General features: G+C 38.1%; 1 protein-coding gene across 3 annotated transcripts in view; it reads left to right on the top strand.

Annotated features, from left to right (window-relative positions):
- The window catches only part of LOC110323372 (cytochrome P450 2J6-like), a 41,050-nt gene that overhangs the window by 15,302 nt on the left and 11,187 nt on the right, over positions 1–14,561 (top strand). For 2 of the 3 annotated variants that reach the window (XM_021200547.1, XM_021200548.1), the window contains 3 exons: positions 84–244; positions 10,854–11,030; positions 12,901–13,042. In XM_021200547.1, the coding sequence (XP_021056206.1) occupies positions 84–244; positions 10,854–11,030; positions 12,901–13,042 (480 nt within the window). Of the gene's footprint in view, positions 1–83; positions 266–10,853; positions 11,031–12,900; positions 13,043–14,561 lie in introns of all 3 variants that reach the window. The other variant, XM_021200549.1, reaches the window with a different exon arrangement.

Genomic DNA, 14,561 nt, shown 5'->3' with positions numbered 1-14,561 from the left:
GAGAGAGAGAGAGAGAGAGAGAGAGAGAGAGAGAGAGAGAGAGAGAGAGAGAGAGAATAATATTCTGCTCTCTCCACCTCTAGGACAGCCTTTTGACCCTCACTTCAGGATCAACAATGCAGTCTCCAATGTCATTTGCTCCATTAATTTTGGGGAGCGCTTTGAGTATAATGACAGTAAGTTTCAGGAGCTACTGAAGATAACAAATGAAACCATATCTTCTGAGGCATCAATGATGTTAGTGGTAAGTTGCCTACCTTTGCATGTTTCTTGAAAGAATATTACATTGAGATGAAATCAAATCAAATAGATTTATCTTTTTTTGTTTGGGGGACTTTTTGAAGTAATTATTATATCTTAAAAGTATAATTTGATACACCTGTTTATAATATATGAATTTAGCCTATACAAAATATTTCTAGCATTTATATGAACTATTTCAACATTTATAATGATATATAGATATAGGTGGGTGTATTGCTTTCTATTTTTCATTAATTTATTTCTTTATTAAATTTATTTATTTATTTTACATCCACACTGCAGCCCCCTCTCTCTTCCTAGTTCCACCTTCACAAGACAATCTTCCCATAACATTCGGCACTTCTCTGAGGAGAAGAGGAAGTCCCCTATGTGGACCAATCCTTGCTAGAATATCAAGCTGTACCAGAACTAAGCATTTTATCTCCGACTGAGACAAAGCAAAGAAGTCCAGTCAACGGAAGGTGATCCAAAAGAAGGCAACATAGTCAGAGATAGCCCATATTCCAGTTATTCACAAGAAGGCCACGCTGCATTTATACTACAAATAAATAGGGGGTCTAGGTCCAACCCTAAATGTTCTTTGGTTAGTGTTTCAGTCTATGTGAGCCCTAATAGGCCCAAGTGAGTTGACTCTGTAGGTCTCCTTGTGATGTTATTGATCTGTTCTCTTCCCTTAATCCCAGACCCCACTCTTCCACAAGACTCCATGAGCTCTGCTTAATATATGGCTGTGGGTCACTACATCTGTTCTCATCAGCTGCTAGATGAAGTTTCTCAGAGGACAGTTATGCTAATTTCTTGTCTGCAAACATAACAGTATATCATTACTAGTGTCATGGGTTGGCTTTCTCCCATTGTATAGGTCTCCCTTGTGCAATACCGGTTTCTTAGTTTCTTTGGGTCTGTGGATTACACATGGCTATCCTATATTTTATGGTTAATATCTACTTATAAGTGAGAACATTTATTTTTTTAAACATACACACGCACACACACATATTGTTTTGTTTTGTTTTGTTTTGCTTTTGTGGTTGTTTTTTTTCTTTTTTTTATTTATAAAAAATTTTTTATTAGATATTTTCTTTAAGTACATTTCAAATGCTATCCTGAAAGTTCCCTATACTCTCCCCCCCCCCCGCTCCCCTACCCACCCACTCCCACTTCTTGGCCCTGGCCTTCCCCTGTGTTGGGTCATATAAAGTTTACAAGACCAAGGGGCCTCTCTTCTCAATGATGGCCGATTAGGCCATCTTCTGCTACATATGCAGCTAGAGACATGAGCTCAGGGGGTACTTGTTAGTTCATATTGTTGTTGCACCTACAGGGTTGCAGCCCCCTTCAGCTCCTTGGGTACTTTCTCTAGCTTCTCCTTTGGGGGCCCTGTGTTCCATCCAATAGCTGACTGTGAGCATCCACTTCTCTGTATAGCCCTGGCTGTCCTGGAACTCACTCTGTAGACCAGGCTAGCTTCGAACTCAGAAATCCACCTGCCTCAGCCTGCCAAGTACTGGGATTAAAGGTGTATGCCATCACTGCCCAGCAAGTGAGAACATTTCATGTGTTGCTTTCTGAGTCTGAGTTACCTCACTCTGGATGATATTTCCTCTTATTTTTCTTTTTCTTTTCCATTTTCTGCTGGATCACATGCAGGGGCCAGTTCTGCAGATCCAATGTGGCATTTTTTCCACAGATATTCTTGAGGCTTTAATATAGATAGCAGCAGAATCCTGAAGCTTCAAATCCTTTTGAACATTTCAATAAAGAAGTCTGGACAAAGGGACACACTGTGACACACTAGAATTACCATGACTAGATATTTTTTATTCTCTCTCATTTTATTTTCTTTTTGTACTGGATAGCTTTGTGTCAACTTGACACAGCTGGAGTTATCACAGAGAAAGGAGCTTCAGTTGGGGAAGTGCCTCCATGAGATCCAGCTGTAAGGCATTTTCTCAATTAGTGATCAAGGGGGGAGGTTCCCTTGCGGGTGGTGCCATCTCTGGGCTGGTAGTCTTGGGTTCTATAAGAGAGTGGACTGAGCAAGCCAGGGGANGCAAGCCAGTAAAGAACATCCNNNCATGGCNTCTGCATCAGCTCCTGCTNNCTGACCTGCTTGAGTTCCAGTCCTGCATCCTTTGGTGATCAATAGCAGTTTGGAAATGTAAGCCAAATAAACCCTTTCCTCCCCAACTTGCTTCTTGGTCATGATGTTGTACAGGAATAGAAACCCTGACTAAGACACTTTTGTAAGTGCAGACAATGGATTCAAAGGATGGGAGATGAGTGGGATTGTAGTACATGATGGAAACTTCACAAAGAATAAATAAAAAGTTAAGAAAATTAATAATATTATTCTTGACTAGAATTGGCTCCTGACAGAAGTCATCTATGAAAGTTTAAAGCAAGCAAGTGAACTTAGAGAAGGTGGCCCACCATTTTTCTTGGCTGTGATGGGTGAAATCTGGAAAGGCATAGCCTCAGAGACTTCATGACAGGATAGATTCTTACTGCTTGTATGCATTCATTGCTAAGAATATAGTCTAATGATTCTGAGGCGTCAACTCATCCTACTGGGCAAATATCTGGCAAGTCACCATGAAGATGAATTTTCATGAATTAATGCTGTTTAGATGAGTAATGACTTGATAGAATTCCTAATTTGATTCAAATAATTTTAGTAAGAAAGTTTAAGGAAATGGTTTTAGTCATTTTGTCAGAAAGATCTAATAAGGGGTAAAATCAAGAAGATTACCCCTCCTTATAGACTAGGAAATAAAGGATGCATAATAAGCAATACAATGAGCAGATACAATAAATTACACTAAGACAAAATAGACTTGAGATTCATCTGTGATCAAGGAAAAACATTCATTCTAAGTCAGTCCAAAGATGAGGCCACAGGTCTGTTCTATGATAAAGCAGGGCCACGTGAAACTGTTGATTTGAACTTATAATGAGCTTTAAGAATGAAAGACTGCATGGAACTTATTTTGGCATTCATCTGTAAGTCTACTTTTGTGTAGCATTTTATGTACGAGGTAATTTTAAAAAGGAAAATTTTTCTAAGAAGGTATAAATTGCCAGAAATAAGAAATAAAGTGGCTATTGAGGCTCTGACCCATTCACCAGATGTATATCTGTCTGTCTATATGTATGTACACTTAAGAGTTAAAAGAGTTCCGAGTTTCTCACTTGACAATTTTGCCAGTCCCAAATAGTTTTTTTCCTGTCAGTAGTGCTGACTCTGTAAATTGCCTACCACTGACAACACGGGTCTCAATGCTAATAGCAAACAACCCCAGTTGCCAACACAATACTACAGTTCTCTAAATGCCTTAGTGTAACCTGTGATGTCATATTCCACTTTTAACAGGCTCCTTCAGTGCCTCTCTGTTTCTCCCTCAGAGTAATATTCTGGGCGTATTTTCTAGCTCACTAACTTAAGATTCCTCTTTGTACGGATGCTGTGTAGTTTCTAAATGTGATGCAACTTTCCCTGAGGTTAGGTATTTGAGGTGTCCTAGGTTTAGGGTTTTAAAAATCCATATATATTCTGCTGCCAATATTCAAGAAAACACATCCAATTATTTATATTTTCATATGTGATTTATAAAAATCATGATGTTTTCAAGTTTATAAATAATTATATCAGATAAGCACCTAGATCTCTTTCAAATTCACGGCCCCAATTATTATTTTTCATGTGTTTATGTACAAACATAAATGTTTCCACATACATAGTACGACGTGCTCAGTCTGTACAATATTGCTTTCATGTATGTTTAAAAGATGATCATTTGGTATTATATAACCAATCGGTAAGCTCTTTCCTAGAGAAGACCATTTCTCTAATTCTCAGAATTCCTTAGTAGACTGTAGTGCATTGTATATGGTTGAGGTCTCTGTGACATGTCTATTACTATGGCCCTTGTTCAGTTCATAGTTAATTTGATTATTTTGTATCAGCTGAGACCTAATTTGTGGTATGGAATGCATTCTGTTTTAGAGAAGGTACTATCTCTGTGTTTCTGTTGTAAGTAATGCCACCTAGAGGACAGAGGAGCAGAAGATAATTAAGACCATTCACATACAATGTAATATCACTCTTATTTTTTTTTTTCTCTTTTGATTTTTCCTGTGGAAGAGATATCAAGAGAAGAGAGCAGCTAACTGAAATGACTATTATTTATTTCTTCAGGGTTTCTTGGGAATTTTATCTTCATTATTATTTATTCTGTGAAATTGGTAGCCGTGAATTTGATTTGAATCATATTTAGTTACAGTTATCCTGATTTAGTGAATGTTATCTTTACTAATTTTTCATGGCCCTTTTTAAAAGTCACTTACAAATAGTTTGGATTTAGTAGTTACTTTCTTTGATTCCAGAAATGTGTGTTTTTTATAATTATTTTTTTCTTTTTGGATTGTGTATTTTCTCTCTCATATCTCTCAGTCTGCGGAAGTCCTTGCCAGTAACATGTCTTTCTTTGACACAATACAATGTTATCCTAGGGTGCTTCATCCCATTTATATTTTGGTGTGGTGTGCTTGAGGTATTGACGTTTAAAATTATTGTTTAACAGTCTCCACTGACTGCTATATTTTTAGAGTTGTGTTTCTGGTTGGTAGAGTTATTGTTTATTCTTTGATAAATTCTCTATTGCTCATAGAGGTTTGCTTGTTAAGTATGTTAATCATAGTGGGTTCCTTCTTATCTCTCATTAGTTTAGCCATTTGTTATGAAATGCAGTCTTTCCTGTGTCATTGTGATTAATATTGCTTTTGTTCCTCTTCTGAGTATAATGTTGCTTTAAACACTTCTTCATTGCTGGCTTAGTGGAGCTGAATTGACTTAGTTTCTGATTTTCTTGAAATATTATTAATTTTCCTTCAGTTAATAAGTTAAGATTTATTCATTGTATTTTATGAGTATGAGAGGTTTGCTTATATGTATGTTTGTACCTTCTGTGTCTGTAGGGACCCAGGAGTTCAAAGAGGGTCCCTTAAGTTACTGGTGGTTGTGAGTCACAATATTGGTGCTGGGGGTCAAACCCAGGACCTTTGAAATTCTCCAAACTGCTGAGTTATCTCCTTGGTTCCTTAACATCAATGTTAACTAATAATTATTCTAGCTGTAACATTCTATGTACATAGAATTAGTTTCTAGGTGCATTCTAGAGCTCTTAGACATTGTGGTTATGCTCATTGTTTTTTTGTTTTTGACAGTTGAATGCGGTTTCCTCAACAGTATCTTCTATCCCATACAAGTTGCTATTTAATCTACTTGTGATGTTTCCCTTTGTGTGCTTTTACTTTACTTCTCAAGCTGTATGTATCTTAACATTTCATTTGTGTGTGTGTTTGTTTGTTTGTTTGTTTTCTTCCAAACCTCAGTTTCTTTGCTGCCTACGTCTTCCATGTCACTGACCTTTACAACCATGTTATTGATTTTCTATTTAATGTTGCTGCTTTTTCCCTTTATCTTAATGGCTTTCCTGTCCAGGTCTTGTATTTAATCCATTTGCCTATTTGAATGCACTTTCAGTCCAGTAATTATGGAACCCTTAACTTGTTTTTAATATGTGTGGCTTCATTTGTTTAGGAATTAATAATATATATGGACATTCTCCCAGCTTGTATTTTCATATTTACTGTGCATCTGTGTTACAGTTTATGTTCATTTGGGCAACTCTTCTGGTGTATATGGTGGTATCACTTTCAGATGGTTGAATTTTACCTTACATGAGGTGCACAATGGTTAATGAGAATTTTTTTTTTCTTTTTAAGACCTTTCTAAGATGCTTGTGTGCCACCCTTATCCCAGGTCTCTGTCTCATCCTGGAGATGCCACCTACTTCACCACCCCTGTCAGTTGCAGATTTCCATTCATTCTCATGGACATCTGCCCATCTCTCCTGTCCCTCCCCACACCTGATCCTGAACCTGTATATTCCCCTCCCAATCCCCTCTACCACCGAGTCACCTACCTTCATCTGCCTCATATGACTATTTTATTCTCCCCTTTAAGAGATACTCAAGCATCCTTGATTGGGCCTTCCTTCTTGTTTAGTTTCTTTGGGTCTAGGAAATATATTATGGATATCCTGTATTTTATGGATAATATCAACCTTTCAGTGAGTACATACCATGTGTATCCTATTGTGACTGGGTTATCTCACTCAAGATGACGTTCCCAAGATCCACCCATATGCCTGCAAAATTCTTGATGGCTTTGTTTTTTTGTTTTATTTATTTGTTTATTTATTTATTTATTATTTGCTTTATTTACATTTCAAATGCTATCCCGAAAGTTCTCTATACACCCCGCCCCTGCTCCCCTACCCACCCACTCCCACTACTTGGCCCTGGTCTTCCCCTGTGCTGGGTCATATAAAGTTTACAAGACCAAGGGGCCTCTCTTCCCAGTGATGGCTGATTAGGCCATCTTCTGCTACATATGCAGCTAGAGACACGAGCTCAAGGGGTACTGGTTAGTTCATATTGTTGTTCCACCTACAGGGTTGCAGCCCCCTTCAGCTCCTTGGGTACTTTCTCTAGCTCCTCCATTGGGGGCCCTGTGTTCCATCCAATAGCTGACTGTGAGCATCCACTTCTGTGTTTGCCAGACACTGGCATAGCCTCACAAAAGGCCACTATATCAGGGTCCCTTCAGTAGAATCTTGCTGGCTTGTGCATTAGTATCTGGGTTTAGTGGCTGATGATGGGATGGCTTTGTTTTTAATTGATGGATAGTATTCCATTGTAGAGATGTACCATATATTCTTTATCCATTATTCAGTTGAGGACCTTCTAGATTGTTTTCGATCTCTGGCTATTATGAACATTGTGGAGCATGTGTCCTATGGTATGGTAGAGCATGTTTTGGTTATATGTCCAGGAGTGTTATAACTGGATCTTCAGATAAAGCTACTTCCAATTTCCTGAAAATCTACCAGATAATTTTGCAGACTGTACAAGTTTGCAATCCTACCAGAAGTAGTGAAATGTTGACCTTGCTCCACATCCTTGCAAGAATATCCTATCACTTGACATTTTTGTCTCAGCCATTCTGATCAATGTAAGATGGAATCTCAGAGTTGTTTTGATTTACATTTCACTGATGACTAGGGACTTTTAACATTTCTCTACATGCTTCTCGACCTTTTGAGATTAATCTGTTGAGAATTCTATGTTTAGCTCTATTCTCCATTTTTAATTGGTTTACTTGAGTTGTTGCTATCTACCTTCTTAAGATCTTTACAAATATTGAATATTAGTCCTCTGTCAAGTGTAGGGTTGGTGAAGATCCTTTCCCAATCTATAGGCTGCCATTTACAGAAGTTTGCAGTTTTATGTGGTTCCATTTATCATTTGTTGCTCTGAGAGATTGAGCCTTTGTTTTTTTTGTTCAGGAAATTGTCTTCTGTACTAATGCTTTCAAGGTTATTTCCCACTTTCTCTTATATGAGAGTCAATGTATCTGATTTTATGTTCAGGTCCTTGATCCACTTGGAGTTTAGTTTTGGGCAGGGTAATGAATGTGGATCTATTTGTATTCTACTACATGTAGACATCCAGTTGGATCAACACAATTTTTTGGAGATGTTTTATTTCTTCTGTTAGATGACTTTGGCTCATTTATCAAAAATTAAGTTTCCATAGGGGTGTGGGTTTATTTCTGAGTCTTTGATAGGATTCCATGCTGTCAACATGGCTATTTCTGAACCTAAATGCCATGAAGTTGTGATCCCTATTGCTCTGTAGTACAGCTTGTAGTCGGGGATGGATTTTGTCAAAGGCTTTTTCAGCATATAATGATATGATCGTAGGATTTTTTTCAATTAGTTTATTTATATGGTGGATTAAGTTGGTGAAATTTTTGTATATTTAACTGTCCCTGCATCCCTACTTCTTTATGTTGGGTGATGTTTTTGATGTATTCCTGCATTCAATTTGCAAGTATTTTGTTGAGAATTTTGCATCAATGTTCATAAGAGAAAGTGGTCTGAAATCCCCTTTCCTTTAGTCTTTGTGTGGTTTTAGCATCAGGGTGATTCTGGCTTCAGAGACTGAGTTTTTTTTTGGGGGGGGGGTTCATTCTGTTTCTATTTTGTGGAATGGTTTGAGGAGTATTGTTATTAGCTCTTCTTAGAAAGTCTTGTGTTATTCTGCACTAACACTATTATGCCTTGGGCTGTTGTTGTTGTTGTTGTTATTGTTGTTAGAATTTATGACTACTTCTGTTTCTTTAGGGGTTATAAGGCTATTCAGGTAGTTAACCTGCTCTTCATTTAACTTTGCTAGGTGATGCCTGTCTTAAAAATTTCCAGTTATTTGGAGTACATGCTTTGAAGTAGCAGTCAATGATTCTTTGAATTCCTCACTGCCTGCTATTACGTCTCCCTCCTCATTCCTAGTTTTATGTATTTGGATACACTCTTATCAGGCTTTTTTAAAGTTTGGCTAAGGGTTTATGTTGCAGGATTTTCCCTGTCCAATCACATTAGGGCAATGGGAGGCTTGTGATTGGACAGGAGAAAGGGAGTCAGAGCTAAGAGTCGCAGAGGGAGGGAACATGGCAGAGTAGGAAGGAGACGTACCATGGCTGTGGACATGTACACGTGTGACATTTTCCAGCCACGAGTAGCTATGATTTCACAGGGTTCAAAACACTGGGATAAAGGGATAGAGGGATAGTGGGAACTAGTGGCTCACTGGACAAGCAAACCAGATGCTGCAGGGGTTAACTCCAGAGAGTTGGAGGTAGCAGGAGCATGGGAGCATGGTCTGACCCCGAGGAGAGTTGGCAGGATTACTCCTTTCATATTTTCCACAACAGGTTTGTCTGTCTTGATTTTCTTAAAGAACCAGCTTTTGGTTTTCTTGATTCTTTCCATTTTTTTCTGTGTCTAATTGATTGATTTCAGCTCTTATTTTGATTATTTCCTGCCTTCTACTCTTCTTTGTTGTGCTTGCTTCTTTTTTCTAGATCTTTCAGACATAGTTTAAACCTATTAGTATGAAAATTTTATAATTTGTTCATGGAGACATGTAATCCTATGAACATCCCACTTAGAACTGCTTTCATTTTGTCGTATAAATTTGGGTTCGTTTTGTCAAAGTGATAACATTCTTGGCATAAGCAACTATATTAGACAATTTGATAAACACTTCAAAATTACATGTCCATGAATTATTTCATTGACCCTATACATTTCAAAGTATGCAACATGATATTTGAAACCTGGTACAATTACTTGGTTTTTACAGGTAAAAAGTCGTAAAACTTAATAAGAAAATCAATAGCATATTTTATAAGGTCAGTAGCATAAAAGATATGTGCAGCAAAAAAGCCCTGAGGTTGGGAAGAAAAACAAAGAATAAATAGAAATGTATAACTATGCAAGCAAAATATATCATAGTCCACGAAAACTCTGTGGAATGCTTTCTGTTTTTAATAACACTCAGTGAGCAAAGACAGTGAGACTCTACTAGTAAGGAGTCTCATATCATTACTTAATATTAATTTATTAACATTGATATATGTAGTGTTATTAATGATTGATTATATTAAATGTTAGCATACTATAATGGTGTTAATAATATTAAAAATGAATATTTACCTATATTAATATTATTAATTACATTAAAATGTTAATATTGTTGTACTGTCAAACCAGAAGTTCATAAAATAAACAGCATACATCTGACTCTTTGAAGTATTGCTGATTTTATGCTATACTCTACTACCTGTATACTACACAGTATTATTGAAACTGTATTCACCATCTATTTTATGTAAGTAAAGATTACTATCTTACCATACAGTTATTAAATTATGTTGGAGATATTACCATGTGCACCTACCTGCACAACATATATTAGTGGTAATTTTCCTGAGGGGAAATAAATTCTGATTATCCCAAAATAGAATGGAAAAGATGCATATCATCTTGACAATAACCAAGTAGCAAAGTTTCAAGCACTTGACTTTTGAGGGTCACTTTCATGATTTAAATGTCAGGGCCCTTGCTAATTTCAGAGATATTGTCTATTCCCAATGCAGTATCAACTGCAATGACCTGAAATAGAAATGCCTTCAATGTTGATTCATGAGCCATGATCATTGAACAGTGTAGAGGAACATGGAAGATTTGGAGGGTTCCATCTCTGTTGGGATTATATATACAAAGCACTTGTTGATATTGAGTGTAGTAGATGGTTTTTGATGATTGTAAGACAAGAAGTGAATCCATGTGATCACATTGTTAAATATTCTTTATGGAAACTATTTGCCAAATGATTTGAAAAGGCATTAATGGTAGAAATAAAAAAAAAAACCATTTAATTGTATGCCAACATTCAGATGGGAGAGATGCTTCAGTATACCAGGAAGCAAGGATCTGTTCTCATTAAACATGAAAGGTTGCTTTACATATTTTGCATGGCACAGTTGAAACACATGATAACCTGAAACCAAGATGGCATGAATGTTACTACAAAGGAAACAGAGGGAAGAACAAAATTATTTTAAAATATGGAAAAGTTATTCCATGCTATCTCCAATATTTTCTTATTTTCTTTCTGAGCTCTACAATATCCTTCCATCCATAATGAAATATCTTCCTGGACCACATCAAACAGTTTTCAGAAACTGGGAAAGACTGAAATTGATTGTTTCCCATATGGTGGAGAGTCACCGGAAAGATTGGAATCCTGATGAGCCAAGAGATTTCATTGATGCATTCCTTACAGAAATGACAAAGGTGAAGAAGATTCTGCCTGGGTGTTCTTAGAACAAATATGGTGGGTTAGAAGTTTTCAATGGACCTTTCATCATGCTGTCATGTATTTAAGGGTATAACAAGATCTCGAAGGGCACTAACATACTTTGGTATATCTTCTTTCTTTATCTTCAGTAGTAAATATGCAGCATCTTTTATCTCTCTGCATCTGCTTCCATCTTTGCATCACTTCTCCATGGTTCTTATATTCAAGTACTCTACCAATTAAGATAACCCAAACTAATATTTCTTCTCTCAAGTGAATCACACTTGCAAGGTCAATTTTAGGGTATCAGCAACATGTGAAGTTTATAACGTAAAGATGTGTGAACCTTGTAGATTACTGATGAACACACTATGAAAATATCAATTAGAAATAATACTTTAGAAATGAATTAAGCAATATGTCAGGAATATCATTAGAAGGTAATGGCTTGCTATACTTTGGGATAAGTTCCTTAAAATGGCAGATAATGAATCCCTTTGCCCTTCCTTGCACTTTGCCCTTAAGTGAAGGAATTATACACAAAGTAAAAATAGTAATTAATCTTCAGAACTATAGTTTTAGATTAGTTAGTCTAAGATTAGTCATGCACCCCATATCGGTCAACATTGAGTTTGATTGGATACTGGAGATTCATTCCAAAGTTTGGGTGGTGCCTCTGCCTTCCTCTATCCCAATATCTTCACTCTCTAATCACATAAATGCTAGAAAGCAGTCAACTTCATATATGTGTTACCTATGCATCATTGTGACACTACTCAGAAAAAACAACTTTAGGGGATGGGGATTTTGGCTCACAATTTCAGGGGTAGGTTTGACCGGTTCTCACACAGAAGGATTGGCAGATCATCTCAGCTTATGGTGTCAGTATCAAGGGATGTAATGGAGTCTGAACACTATCTTGTTCCAGGAAACAAAAGGAAGAACACAGAGCTTTTACAACTTTGAGTATTTCCCCTGGTGACAGAGGAGTAGATAGCAGGAAATAGTCAAACTCAAGGCTGAACTCAATCAATTAGAAACAAAAAGAACAATACAAAGAATCAGAAAAACCAGAAGCTGGTAGATGGAGAAAATCAGCAAGGTAGAACATTCCTTAGCCAAAGTAACTGAAAAGGCAGAGAGACAGTATCCAACCAAACAAAATCAGAAAAGGAAGACATAACCACAGAAACTGAGGAAAATTAAAAAATAAATCAGTATGTCTCACTTCAAAATCATCCACTCTACAAATTGGAAAATCTAAATGAAGTGATTTTCTAGACAGATACCACTCCCAAATCAAGATCAAGTAAACTATCAGAACAGTTCTATAATCTGTTAGGAACTAAAAGCAGCCATTAAAAGTTAATTGCACTGGACCTTTGGGAGCTCTCAGAGACTGAGCTACAAAGCAAAAACTCTACACTGGATAGACTGAGAGCCCCAACACATATGTAGCAGCTCAGCCACTATGTGTATCCTTCAACAACTGGAACAGGGACTAAAGCTGCTGCCTGTCTGTAGAATCTATTCCCCAACTGGGGTGCCTTGTCTGCCCTAAGTCAGGGAGGGTGTGGCTAATTCTGTAGAGACCTGATGCTCCAGAGTAGGAGGATACTTAGGGAAGATGCCCTCCCTGTCAGAGGAGAAGGTAAGGGGATGAAAAGGGGAGCCAAGTGAACAAGATGTGAAGGGATAACTGGGAAGTGGGTATAGGGATTAGGATGAAAATGAAAAAAATATTAATTGATTGATAAATATATAAAATTAACTGGAGAATGTGAACAAATAGAAAAATAAATAAATTATTTAATTAATAAAATAATTAGCAAATTGACTTTTAAAAAGTGCATAATGCCTTTCTAGTACCCAGACAAAACTACTACAAGTTTCAATGAAGAAAACCTCATCTGCAGCTGTCTAGATCTCTTCATTGGTGGAACTGAGACAATATCCACAACACTGCGCTGGGCTCTGCTCTATATGATACTCAACCCAGAAGTGCAAGGTGAGCATGTGCTGAAAACGCCTGGAAAAGGCAGAATGGTACTTCTGGAAGGTGTTACTTAGATTGGACCAGAACAGAGGAGACTGGGGTGGAAATATATAGAACTGCTTTGAGATGAGGCATTGTGGAGAAAGGTCGGGGCTTTCACAAGTCCTGTTAGGATTGTGATGAGTCTAGGGTACAGACTTTATCTTTGGAGAAGTTTGAATTCTAGAGCTAAATAGAGAAGTCAGCAGTCTATGTGGTAGGTTCCATCAATGAATGAGAGTGTCTCATAAAAAAATCCATGCAGCCCATTTTTCCTTTTCAAAACTGTCATCTTATTTGGGCCTGGATATAATCAAGATGGCTTTGTTTGTTATCTGGCATCAAATTTATATTACCTCTGTCTCTTCAGACTCAGCCATACATATTTTGCATGGTGCCTCCCTGCATTACATTTTCTCCATTAGCATTGCCCTTAATCTTACTTCTAAGTAGGTTTTGGGCTTTCTATCTACCAAAAATGTACTATTTCAATTTCTTGATGACTAAAAAGAGTCTTCTCAGTTACTACTCCCAAATATGTTTTGAATTCTGTCAAGCATTTAATGCTGAGTAAAATACTGTCATTCTCTCAATCAGGAGATGTAGCCATTACAGGGCTGCACAGAAGGATGATGTAGCCACGGGGACTTTCATGCCTTCAGAAATAGTGGCCCATTCAATCATATTATTTCTTTGACTATATAAGACACATTACTAGATCTTTGTTTCGGTGTGCTGCCAGGGAGAGGGCAGCCTGGGGAAGCCACACAGCTTCTGGTAAGGATCCCATTTCCGGTTCCAGTCAGCCTGCACCTTTCCCGTCCGAGAAGGGGTGTCTGCCTGGGAGCAGTCTCCGGGCCTGAACCAGTAGGAGTGCCATCTTTGCTCTGGTGCACTGCTAGGGAGAGGGCGGCCTGCAGAAGTGACACAGCTTCTAGGAATGATCCCATTTCAGGCTCCAGTAATCCGGTGCCTTTGCCACCCAAGGAGGGATGTCCACGCTGGAGGAGTCTCAAGACCTGAGCCAGAAGGAGAACCATCTTTGCTCTGATTTGCTTAGGCTCCAGTCTGCACCAACAAGAGTGTGGACCACAGAAGCTACACAGCTTCGGGACAGACCCTGTTTCGGGCTCCAGAAATTTGGGCACCTTCCTCACCAGAGGAAAGGTGTCTACCTGTGAGGGATCTGTCTGCCAGAGCAGGTGAGAGAGTCATATTGTGTCCAGAGTCCCTCAGTGGCTAGTCTGTACAAGTGAGTGAATAAACTACAGAGGCAACACATCTTCTGGGACAGGGCCTGTTTTGGGCCTACATCTTCAGCCAGGAGGCAGATCTGAACGCCAGACCTCTGTGTACCTTCCCTGCTAGAGGAGAGCTTCCCTGAAGAGAGTAATCTGACCACTGAGACTCAGGAGAGAGCTGGACTCCCAGGACTGCTGACAGAGGCTAACAGAATCACAGGAGGAACAAGCTCCAACCAGAGACAACTATA

This window comes from Mus pahari, chromosome 6 (assembly GCF_900095145.1).
Source record: "Mus pahari chromosome 6, PAHARI_EIJ_v1.1, whole genome shotgun sequence".
NCBI classification, from domain to species: domain Eukaryota; kingdom Metazoa; phylum Chordata; class Mammalia; order Rodentia; family Muridae; genus Mus; species Mus pahari.
This window is presented reverse-complemented; position numbering and strand designations above follow the sequence as displayed.